This window comes from Ixodes scapularis, unplaced genomic scaffold (genome assembly GCF_016920785.2).
Source record: "Ixodes scapularis isolate PalLabHiFi unplaced genomic scaffold, ASM1692078v2 PGA_scaffold4__175_contigs__length_147842914, whole genome shotgun sequence".
Lineage (NCBI taxonomy): Eukaryota > Metazoa > Arthropoda > Arachnida > Ixodida > Ixodidae > Ixodes > Ixodes scapularis.
Window position 1 is genome coordinate 137,626,593 of NW_024609879.1, and position 12,934 is coordinate 137,639,526.

The following is a 12,934-nucleotide window of genomic DNA, read 5'->3' on the forward strand; positions in this document are numbered from 1 at the left end:
GAAGGAAATGCAATTGAACCCTGCGTCCTACTTATTTTGACTGGATGCTTGAAGATAAAAAGAAACACAAAAAAGACACTCACATATTGTTTCACTGGGGTTCCTCCTTCTTCGTACTGCAACAAAAACGACTTCGAAAAAACATCGGCTGGTTGCAGAGATAGAGTGGTGTCTTCATCGATAAAGAGTGTTAGCTGATCCCCGTCACTTCGAGCCTCTATTACATGTGGATACACAAGCCTCCTTCTCCCAACACCTAAGAGCGAAAAAAAAAAAAAAAACATGAAGTGAACAATCAGCTCCTTGAAAGACCACATAAAGCGGCATTGCCATTCGCCATCTCATGGGCCCGAACCGTGCGATTGGATTCCAGTGTTCGCTAAAGGCTGGCGCACCACTCGTTATTGATAGGAGCTGAGCTTGGTTCACCTCGAACACAGCTGCAGCTTTTGTGTTCATTATATGCCCAATGCATGTGCCAAAGCAATGGTGTATTCGGATAATTGGCACAGTCGCAACTAGATGGCGCAAACTTCTCAAAAGGCCCTATTATTTGTTTAACCGCAAACTGACCGCTTATAAAAATATGACATAAAGTTCCTCTCGCAGGCTATAGGTGAGGAGTTATTTCAGTTATTTGTTTAGCTCTTGATCTTTTTACGCATGGTTTAATCTTATGCGGCAGCGCTCAGCGCGATACAGACAAACATGGACCATCGAATTCTAAGTGCTTGTGAATTTAAAAACAAAATGGGGTACTTAAAAAAACAAAAAAAAAAACATAAGCGCGTGGCTCGACGACTTACAATCAAATTTCCCAACATATTATTTATTAAGCCTCAAGTTCGTTCACTGTACGAGTTCACCGTACCTTAGTTGAAACTATTCGGACGCTACACTAGGGAGGTTTAGTAAATCGTTCCGATTACTCCGATTACGATACCAGATACTGCGCCGACGCCTTTTTGTATGCACCGAATTGCTGTCGCGTACCGTTATTGAAGGTATCTGGACGACCAACTAAAACTTCCTGTCGTCTACTCATATGCAACCACTAAAAACGTTCACATTATGTATGGCGGTCACCCCTCGAGATGCACCATATTGTTGGGTCACTGACATATTGATAATAATGACAATTTAAGTTGCAGCGAAGGAGATCAAGATACAGTGAACCTTCTAAACCAATTGTTCCCAACCCCTGGCCCGATGATTTGGCCTAGTAGTTCAACAGACAAGAGTACCGAGTGTTTAGATTTACGGCCGTGGTTAAAACCCGAGATTTCACTCTTGACGTTTTTAAAGCTTTTTTGTATACTATCTCTACACATTATTTGGTACCGAAATACGCTAGTCATACAAATCAGTCTTGGGTATCAAAGCGCTACTGTATATGACTTCGGTACTCTGTTATGACGTTTAATTGTAAAGAGTAACTTTTTGAAAAACAGTAAATTGTGACAATAGTACTATTACTTTCTCCGAAGTAACCACGAAAGTTAATGACGTTACTTTAATTGGTACTTCCCAGTTTTTTTTTATTTTTTTTTTATTTATAAGATATCATTCAACGCGTACAATTTTTCCATTCCTTGCACTTTCGAAATTATCTGTTCCGACATATCGGGTATAAAGTTGACCTTCCACAAACGTTTTATTACGTTCTTTCTCGCGAGTCACGAACCAAATTTAGCCACACGTGTACTTTGAACTGAACATTTGCACCTTAGCATTATGAAGGTCTAATTATGTTGCAGTATTTTCATCAGTGCACTGGTAGATGCGCCGACTTTGAACTGGCTTGAAGAGCACGAATCTAAAGTTCGCAACATCGCCACGGGATGGCGCCATAGCGCCGCGGGCTGACATTTGCTTACAACATTTGCTTCTCGAGTGTCCAGCACTGGAACCTGTAGCAGGCGTCGGTACTCGCATTGAGCAAGCTCTTGGATTTACAGAAGAAACCAATTTTGTGGCGTGCGCGAAGCGGAGGCTCGAGGCTTGGTGGGCGATTCACCTGTAACGCTCGCCGAGAAGGCATTGCTGGAGACGCTGCTGCGAGACTCGTGCCAACAGATCGACTACTCCGACAAGGAGCGGGAGGCTCTGCTTAGGGTGAACGAGCGAATGGCAGGCAAGAAAACTTCAATGCACATCACCATTCATGGTTTAGAAGATGCTTCCCGACGTAGCGCCATTGCTGCTTCCGAGGCAAACAAGGTGGCGGAGAAGGGGAAGGCGTTGGCAGAGGAGATGGGGGCATACCTGCTGGAGGAAGAGGAGAAACACAGGCAGGCCCCAGAGAAAATGTGGCAGGAGTTTGAGGAGAAGCTACGCTTGTCAAACGAAGCACCTCTTGTTGAGCAGGAGCGTGCGACGAAGGTGACAGAGAACGAAGCGGCGCTGACAGTATACAAGCGTCTGCTGCCCTCTATGAATGAGGAGGTGCTTCAGCGCAAGGCTGAGGCGCAGGAACGCGTGGACATGCTACAGAAAGCCATTGAGGAGTCCAAAGATGACCTGGAGCAGTGCAAAGCAAGGCAACGTTCGGACGGCTGCACAAAGCTCAAGGCGCAGCTGGACGATGCCGTAAAGGATCTCACCATTCATCTGGAGATGTCAGACAACCAGAAGTGCGATTTCGAGAGAAAGCAAGGAAGCTGAAGCAAAGAGCACAGGACAACATCGAGGAGTGCAAGATGCAGGACAAGAGAGGATTGTCTAGGGTGAAGGAGTTGAAGAGGCAGTTCCAGACGGAAAGAAGACGGGCAGACAAGCTTCAGGAGAGACTTCAGGAAGTTCTCAACGGCACGAGTCTCGGGAGATCTGACGAGCTGTTTCGGCCCATTAACTACGAGGAGCGCCAGTGCGGTGACTCCAGCAGCAACAATACTCCAATTTCTTCTTCTTTTTTTTTCTGGGGGGGGGGGGGGGGGGGCGTGTCTGTTTTGCAGACGCTCGTTGCAAAGAGCAAGCGCCGCATAAATACATACATACATATATACTGACGAAACTGGCTGATAGAGCTACTGTATAGACCCTTTCATGCAACATTTCATGGGCGCCGCCATCTTGACATCACGTGACCCTTCCGCCATAGCCGACCTTCAGTTTCTCGCCGTGAGTGCTGCGCCGGCCGCCACCGGAGCTTTGTTTTCGTGTTCTTTTACGTTGCGCGTTGAAATCGTGTGTTTTCTTTAGGTCTTTTCGATATTTCGGGGTTTTCTTTTAATCATTCGATATCTATATTTGAACATAGCTCTTGTATTTTCTTATTTATAGAACTGAATCGGACAGCGAATGGGTCGACGATGCAAGATGATGGCCTAGGCTCCAGAGACCACGTAAGTTCATTACATTCTTTCGTTTTGTCGCTAATAAAGGGCAGTCAACATCATTGTGACATGAAAATTTCAACTGACGCAGTAAGGTTACCGCAGTCGTGCTTCTCGCTGCATGTGCGCGCTTTAGACATGGCTCTTTGATTCTTTGTGCTACCAGATCTTCGCGTTTCAAACCGGCGACCATGTACCTACAATGAATGGCGAGGTGACCAGACGGGCTAGCTCACGTAGCCGCCTCATGCTCACGGGCACGGTCGTTAACGCATCTGCGCGTCTAAGGTGTTTACGAAATACGTCTTTTGCGTGCCGCAAAAGATGTATTTCGTAAACAACTCCTGAGGCACACTCAGCCAATGGAGATTTGTGTTTTTTTACTGCAAAGATGATATTGTTGAAAGGGGCTGTTTATTTTATGGCAAAGTCGAACCATCCGATTTGTGGCTGAGAAAACCACAGGGACGTTGAAACACTGGGACACTTTCTTTAAATTATGTGAAATCAAGTCCAGCTAAGGAACAACCGCCGGTCTCACATTGAGTGCCTCCCGAGCGGGTTGGCGTGTTCGTCTGAGCCCTCTTAACAAACTGTCGGTGTCCTCGATTATACACCCTTGTGGAAAGTCCGCCTCTTGCAGTTTTACGACCTGTCGCGCAAAACGTTCTTGAACAGAATGCTGTCAAGATTTTTTTAGAGCAGAGCCTAAGCACGTTTTTGTGATGCTCTTAAGTAATTTAAAGTGAGTTGACTCATATGGTAGGATAGCCTTTTTAAATCTTGGATCAGAGGCCCAACAGATCTGGCCTTCCAGAAAACTAAATTTAATGTCTAAAAGTTGTAACTTCCCCTCAGTGGGAGCCTCAAATTAAAAGTCACGCATTCCGCGCAGGCACAGAAGAAAAGCCACATCTCAGATACAGCATCTTCCAGAGATACCTAAGCTGATTCGTTGAAAATAATGGAACTCATCTACGTATCTACAAATCGTGGTTTCGCCATCGTTGCTCAGCTTCTCTAAGATGCTATAGTCACAGCTACTTAATACAATATTGTACAGACCTGAAGCCACGCAAGAGCCAATATTAACGCCCTTCTGAACGAACAAGTCACCTTTAAACGCAACGTCATAAGATAAGAAGTTAAAATTTCCAAAAAGCTATCTATATTAACGCCACTGGATGTCTGAAACGCCGCCCCTCCGTTTTTATCTATGCATTTCTAAACCGCGCAGAAAAGTAAATTATGCGGTACAGAATGAAAAAGATCTTCAGCAGCTTGCGAAAAAAGCACCGTGAAATCCGCGCGATCCTACCCCCAGGAATTCTATGACGCACTCCGAGTGCGGAGTACTTGTTTGTTCAGAAGGGTGTGTTTATTGGATCTGGCGTGGCGCCAGTTCTGTGCGATATTTTGAAGTAGATGGGACTACGCTATCTTGTTGAACATGGGAGAGGATGGCTAGACCGGAAGCGTTAGATACGTAGATGATCTATGAGCAGAACGTAAGGGCGCAAGTGATCTGGTGTATATTAAACATATTAGTGAAAAACCCGAGACTGAGGTAAAACAGACGACGACAAGGAAGAGAAGGAGAACGTCTTAAACTCAGCTAAACCTTTAGTGAGGAAAGCACCCTTTATAATAGGGTTAAAAAAAAGGAAGGAAAGGGAACCCTTCTTCACATCACCTCTCTCCACAAAAGACACGACATCAACTCTCTACACCAAAGACACGACACCGGGCCTCTAACAATGGGGTCAAACGAACAAAAGAACTGACAGCACGAAAGATGACACATAAAAAAAAGATGCTGGGAAATTAACAGATTGCACTGGACCTTTCACTGAGAAAGTCAGCTATAAAACGGCACCTACACAAAAAAAAAGTTTCCAATATTATTAGAGATTTAGAAATCGCTTCCATTCCGTATCTAAAGGCAACGAAGGCTTGTTCACTGCATTCCCATGCTTCGTTATTGCGATTGGCTCTTTCAACAGGCGCTTGTGGTCGTTTCTTTCTTTTACAATTGAGGTTGTAGAGTTCCATAAAGGCACTTAATTCCTAGACTCCTGAATATGCTTGGACACCTCGGAATACGGATCCTTGTTTTTCACACAACATTTATGTTCACCTAGTCTATCATTAATACAGCGCTTCGTTTGACCTATATAGCATAAACCACAATCAAAAGGGATCTTGTAGACTATACCTGAAATACATGTAACACACTTTTCCCTGCGTTTTTAAAACAACCTTTCTGGGCGGAAGCGAACAGAGTTAACCGTTTCAAACTCCTATCTGTGCTAAACGCCATGCGTAAACCAAACTTATCTCCGACTGATATTCAATTGTGTGAGATTTTATGAAAAAACTGTACGACTACAAATTTTTTGTGCTCCGGCATTTTCCTAATCTGTTTGCCTTTTTCAAAAATGTACGAAAGCTGCTTGGAAATGAATTCTTGAGGATACTTTGCAACATTTAGCCGGGAAAACACAACTTGAATCGACGTCATAATGGAGTGCCAACAAGACTTTTGAACCGCGTTGTTAATCATATTTCGAACTAATCCTGCCTTGACATGCTCTGAATGGCAACTATCAAAGGGAAGTACTGGTTTAGCCTTTTTTTTTTTTTTGCCATACGACCAACATAAACCGGGGACCAATCTGATTAATCTGATTAATATGATTAACAGCGCGGTCCAAAAGTCTTGTTGGAACTCCATTTTGACGTCGATTCAAATTGTGTTTTCCCGGCTAAATGTTGTAAAGTATCCTCAAGAATTCATTTCCAAGCAGCTTTCGTACATTTTTGAAAAAGGCAAACAGATTAGGAAAATGCCGGAGCACAAAAACTTTGTAGCCGTACCATTTTTTCATAAAATATCACAGATTTTAAAATCAGTCGGTGATAAGTTTGGTTTACGCATGGCGTTTAGCACAGATAGTAGTTTGAAACGGTTACCTCCATGTTGAAATAACCTGAGACTGGGGTAGAGAAGAAGCATCAAATCGTAGAAGGGACAGAAAATAGACAGGACCACGTCTCTTTTTGAGACGTGGTCCTGTCTATTTTCTGTCCCTTCTACGATTCGATGCTTCTTCTCTACCCCAGTCTCAGGTTATTTCAACATGGTTAATATTCACCAGCTCGCCTGCACCCTTACAATTTTTTCTATGATCATCCCAGAAGCAGGCTTAGTCCCCTTTTCCTATGGTTTGAGACGTGGTCCTGTCTATTTTCTGTCCCTTCTACGATTTGATGCTTCTTCTCTACCCCAGTCTCAGGTTCTTTCAACATGGTTAATATTCACCAGCTCGCCTGCACCCTTACGATTTTTTCTATGGTTACCTCCGTTCGCTTCCGCCCAGAAAGGTTGTTTAAAAAAAAACACAGGGAAAAGTGTGTTACATGTGTTTAAGGTATAGTCTACAAGATCCCTTTTGATTGTGGTTTATGCTATATAGGTCAAACGAGGCGTTGTATTAATGATAGACCAGGTGAACATAAACGTTGTGTGAAAAACAAGGATCCCTATTCTGAGGGGTCCAAGCATATTCAGGAGTGTAGGAATTGCGTGCCTTTACGGAACTCCACAACCTCAATTGTAAAAGAAAAAAACGACCACAAGCGCCTGCTGAAAGAGTCAATCGCAATAACGAAGCATGGGAATGCAGTGAACAAGCCTTTATTGTATTTAGATACGGAATGGAAGCGATTTCTAAAGCTCTAATAATATTGGAAACTTTTTTTGTGTGTGTGTGTGTCGTTTTATAGCTGACTTTCTCAGTGAAAGGTCCAGTGCAATCTGTTAATTTCCCAGCGTTTTTTTTTTTTTTTTTTGATGTGTCATCTTTGGTGTTGTCAGTTCTTTTGTTGGTTTGACCCCATTGTTAGAGGTCCGGTGTCTTGTCTTTGGTGGAGAGAGGTGGTGTGAAGAAGGTTTCCGTTTCCTTCCTTCTTTTTTCAACCCTATATAAAGGGTGCTTTCCCCAATAAAGGTTTAGCGGTGTTTGAGACGTTCTCTTTCTCTTCCTTGTCGTCGTCTGTTTTACCTCAGTCTCTGGTTTTTCACTAATATGTGGATGATCTACTTATTTTAAGAGAGGAAGCTGAGGTATCCCTGGAAGATGCTGTATCTGAGTTGTTGCTTGCCTTCGTTGCATGCGCGAACTGTTCGACTCTTATTTTTGAGACTCCCACTGAAGGGAAGATACAATTGTTTACGGTCAGTTTTCTGGAAGACCACATCCGTTGAGATTATGAGCCGAGATCCAGAAAGGCTATCCTATCGTATGGGTCGGCTCAATCTAGGTTTTTCAAAAGGAGCATGGGCAAAACATACTTAGGGGATGACATTAAAAAAAAAAAAAATTCGAAGCATTCCGTTCAGGAAAACCTTGCGCGCCAGATCGCAACACTGCCAAAAAGAGGGCTTTTTACTACTGTGTTTAACTGAGGTCACCGGCAGCTTGTTAAGAGGGCTCAGAGGAGCAAGCAAACCCTCTCGCGAGAGACCCAATGTGAGCCCCGCGGTTATTCCTTACTTGCACTTGGTTTCACTTAATTTCAAGAAAGTCGCCCTTCGTTTCAACGTCCCCATGATTTTCTCAGCTATGAATCGGATGGTTCGACTTTGCCATAAAATCAACAGCCCCCGTCAATAATCTCATCCTCGCAGCAAAAAAACACAAAACTAAATTTGCTGACTGTGCCTCAGGAGTTGTTTACGAGATACTTTTTTTTTTGTGGTGCTGTGTGCATAGGGCAGACGGGCAGATGCGTTAATGACCGTGCCTGGGAGCATGCGGCAGCTACGGGAGATTGCCTGCCTGGTCATCTTGCCATCCATTGTAGCAGATGCGCTTGCGCGCCTGTGTTCCGTGACATGGAGATTTTGTCTGAGTACCAAGATAAAACAAGCCGAGTGGTGAACGAGGCATATGAAATCCGGAATAAGGTTGTAGATTGCATTAGTGAGGAGTCAGTCGCCCTTTCAAAGCAATCATTTGGACATATAATAAACAAGGGTTGCATCGACACGATGATGATTGACAAATTTTTGGGAGCCGATATTAAGCTTGTACTTTCTGAATAAAGGCTGAACCGCATGTAAGTGATTTAGCAAGCGAAAAGGCGAGCGACGGCAACAGCGACGAGGGTCAGCGACGAGAGACGGAGATTTCTGACAGACGCTCGTTGCGTCGCTCGGTTTTTGAATTTCCAGAAAACGTTGCTCATCGCCTTGGTCGCTTGCTCCCGTCACTTTCATGCGGTTTGCCACGTCGCACGACTGACCGAGCGACAGCAGAGCGGATCGCCGTCGATGTCTCGTCGCTCGCCAAATAGCTTACAACAGTTGCGAGTGCGCCTTGTGTTCTGCCTCTTCGTCTTGGGCCTTGTCCTTTTTCGGTGATTTTTAGAGAGTAGCTCTTAGGCGACCGCTTCCGGGTTGAGCGGCGTCACAGTCGCCGTCGCCGTAGGCGTAACCGCGCGTTGCATTATGGGACGTTTCCTATAATGACGTCACACGTTACGTCACGTGCTACGTGACGAGGGTTACTCTAGTGAAAGCTACGAGGGTTACCCTCACGATGGTTACAAAGGTTACCCTCGTAAGGGGTTAAATCTAGCGGAAAATGTTTCCCGCTAGATTTAGAGGGGAAAATGACTGCGTGACCTCAACGCCAATTCAATTTCCCCGCAAAATTCAGCGGAAAAACTTTCGCTAAATTTCAAGCAAAATTTAGCGGGAAAATGTTGGTAAATTTCGCTCTAAAGTTTGCGGAAATATTTCGCCACGAAATTTAGCGGCGAAGTTCGTGCAAAATTTAGCTGGAAATTTAGCGAAACTTATACGCTAAATGGGAGAGGAGCAGGAGATGAGGGGAAAGGTACGGATGGGGGAGGAGGGGCATACCCTCCCCTCCGTACCCTCTTCTCCTCCTTTAGAGCTGCGCTCTAATTCGACATTACAGAGAATTGTTAACGTCTTTCTTTTTTTTTTACTCCTCCAACTATCGAATTTGCGGCCACGTAGGTCCGGTTTCCGAAATACGGTCCTAAGTGTTCTGCTTTCACCCGTTGCAACTGATTGCATTGTTTTTAGTAGCAAACGGCCGGAATACGTTCATGCCAAATTTTCGGTAATTTCTCTTTTGTTCATCGGACAAATAGTGCTGAGTTCGTTGGACGCGCTTCGGGCATTGGCGACTGCGAGACTTCCGTTGAATGTGGACGACCGTCATCCTCCTCGACTTTGCGTTTGCGTTGCTCTGTGCTGCCAGACACGGATTATGCATATCCAGTATCACATGAAACCGCCGCCCCCTACACTGGCAGGTGCGCAGGGCACCGCCCAATATGAGTCGGACATCGCACGCATACTCTGCTCCATCCCGATTTTTTTTTTTTTTTTTGGGGGGGGGGGGGGGGGGGAGGCGGGGGGGTTTGTGGATTAACCTTGGTCCGCGTACTTGTTTACAGGGATCCTGCAGTGTGCGGGAAGCCGATGAAAATCGACGGTCGATTACGAAAGACGTCGCTGTCCGGGCGGTAACGTGTCGTCGAGCTTTGTATAGGCGGTGAAGGGCCGTTCAGGAGTTTCAGACTCGAAAGGATGATTACCGACGCCAGCAGAGTCGGCGCCAGGTCATGGAACACAATCTCGGCCGCCGCCAGCTCCGTCTCGAGCGGACTCGATGGAGCTGTACACCGCCGGCTCCGTGGACCTTAGTCACCCGCTCTGTATACCATCCCACACGTCAGCCGAACTTCACCGAGCGCCTCGACTGCCGCCGTCCTCCCGCTCATTTACGAGAGATTCAGGCTGACGTCCAGTTCCTGGCCCATGATCACCGAGAGTGCGCTTTGTATCACCTACCGCTGTTTCATTCAGGCGCTGTCGAATCCGGTTGAGTGGTTTCAAAAGTTTGACATGTGCATGATTGTGCTGCGTGACATCTAGGTTTGGAGTTCGCTGTCACTGTACGCCACCAAGGTTTTTTGGCATCTCTTGATCATTCGCGCGAAGCGTGATCAAAACTGATGGGGAGTGTTGTTGTTGCTGTTTTGTATCCTTGTTGCAACTCCTATTAAAAATAGAGTTTTTCTGTTGTCATTTTGTCATTCTTCCCTACCCCGTATCATCTGCATGTGCCGAACTTAGTGTCCGTGTTATTTCGTCTGTAAAATCATCTATTGGAATTCGCAAGGTTCTTGAGAGTGCAGAATTTCAGGCTAGGCAAAACAGTCGTATTAAGTAAACCATAAAGATAAACACCCTTTAAAAAAAAAACAAGGAAAACAAACAAGCACGAGCAGAACACAAATGTGCTCCATCGCTATCCATTTGTTATACAGGAGTTTATGGTTTTATTTTTTCACGTATTAGGGTATCTAAACCTGCTCATTTGTATTTATGGAGAGAATAAATTTATGCACGCTTATGAGGCATGTGTAATATATTCGAAGCACGAATTTCCAGATCACTAGAAATATAGTGGGAGCATACTCAAAGTATGGCGTAAAGGTACACTTGAAATACGCCATAAGTACACCGTGAGTATACTCCATATCGGCCATATTCACGCGGAGTTATTACGAAAAAGTATGCGTACTGAGTTCGTACAAGTATATTAGAAATATGCTGTTTTTCACTAAGGCTGGTTTTCAACGTGATGTGAGTTCTATCTATAAGTGGTGCCTGTCTAATGATCATGTCCTAAACGAGTCGAAAACACAAATTATTCTCTAGGTTCAAAGCGTGTCATTATGCAATCCTGCTACTCTTCAGATACGACTGTTATTAGTCGTGTGTTTCTGCTCGGGAACTTGGGTATTTATATAGATACCGAGATTCGTTTTAATCACCGGGTTACGCGTGTTATCAATTTGCCTCTACGCATTTTAGGTGTCATAACGCGTAGATGTAACATCTTTAGGAACCCCCTTTTTTATCTCATGTTATTCGTAACCTTTCGCGAAGCCGCCAATGTTAGCCTCAGTCGTGTGGAACTCCGTTGAATTGACCAAATTCTCTAGTATTGAGCAGGTTTAAAGGAACATTATAAGCGTGTTTTACGATCGTTATTTACAACCCACTGTATCTTATGACTACAAAAGAAGCTTGTAATCTGATTGGTCTAAAATGTTGGTGTACTAAACGGATGATTTGGGATTGTATGTTCTTGAACAATATTCTAGATAGTGGTTTAGACTCACCGCGCTACTGAACTGTGTATGTTTACATGTTCCTCAGAGGGTGAGAAATATTTACAGCTTATTTTATATTTTTTATTGTACAAAATTGATCCCATGACTCGTGTGCAACTGGTTTTCAACAAATTCGAATCTAGCTCAGGTAGTCTTGATATTGTCATTCTTTTGACCTGAAGAAAAACTTCGAGAGTGCACTGACGTTTTTCTTTTACTCTGATATGTAGACCAATTCTTTTGTGGATTAGATATGTTGTTTCTTAGTGCATGACTAAAAAAGCCTATTTCTTTTTCTGTGGCACTCAAAATAAATAAAATAAATAAATAAATAAAAAACTGAAGGACACAATTTCAATTGGAGGAAAAAGCATACTGTTACCTACAGTTTAAAAAATTACATTATCACATGATTATGATAGACAAACATAACATTTTATAATAACTACTTACTCGCGCCGTCCAGCACCGCGATGAAACATGTCCATACAAAACTTTTCAGAAGAGCGTGCCACATTCTGAAAAAAGTGTTGAATTCACGACATACGAATAAAGCCGAGCGTGGCTGTATATAAGACGAGGCAGACAATGACAAAATCTCGCACATTTTGATGTTAGGAGACATTTTAGGTTTCAAAATAACATTTCTTGAAATGTGGTTTCTCTATATTGCACATTATAGTTTGGAAGGTCAGCATGACCTATGTGAAATGAACGATGTGGAAGTTGTTATTCCTGCCCTAATGTTAACCTCGTGGCCAGGATATACGTAGATTGGAAGGGCAGTACGAAATGTCAACAATCAAAGTACATGTAGCCTGTATGTGATATATCGTTTACCGTGGAACAAGGAAGAGCGAACACCCAATTGACAGCAAAATGTTGCGATTCGGAATCGTAATCGCAGTTGAAGTACCAATAATTTCTCGATTTACAGCGACGTATGCTGGTAGTGGGAACCACGGTGTGAGGTCATGCGGTGGACACTGTCATAGGACAGCAACTTGTGCCATTTTTCTGCCAATTTAAGGCTAAGTTCTAATAATTGCGATGTATAAGTGTCAATACACGGGTTGAAAACCGTGTATTATTACAGAAGGTTGAGGTTTTAGTATTTCTATATGAGGTTTTCGTATTTCTATATAATGGAAAAAAAATCCCCTCCACACTGCTAACGTACCCTTGTTGAGCGGGGTTTGTTTGATGAACGGAGAATAGCTTGGACTCGCGTTTTCTGTTTATTATAGATCGCGACCTTTCCCGCAGATGATGCTAAACGGATGGGGTGAGCTGTCGGGGCCGAATCGGACACTGACAAGTCGACAACCTATAAAAGATGGCCTCTAGACGTTTACGAAAATTACGATGGTGAACTA

The 12,934-nt window shown here is 43.9% G+C and overlaps 1 protein-coding gene across 1 annotated transcript in view; it reads right to left on the minus strand.

The window, feature by feature from the left end:
• Positions 1-12,097, minus strand: part of LOC121837867 — a 106,973-nt gene extending 94,876 nt beyond the window's left edge. The window contains exons 1-2 of the mRNA XM_042293721.1: positions 12,012-12,097; positions 84-256 (exon numbers count right to left, since the gene is read on the minus strand). Of these exons, the coding sequence (XP_042149655.1) occupies positions 84-256; positions 12,012-12,075 (237 nt within the window). The 5' untranslated portion in view covers positions 12,076-12,097. The remainder of the gene's footprint in view (positions 1-83; positions 257-12,011) is intronic.
• Between the last annotated feature and the right edge of the window lie 837 nt (positions 12,098-12,934).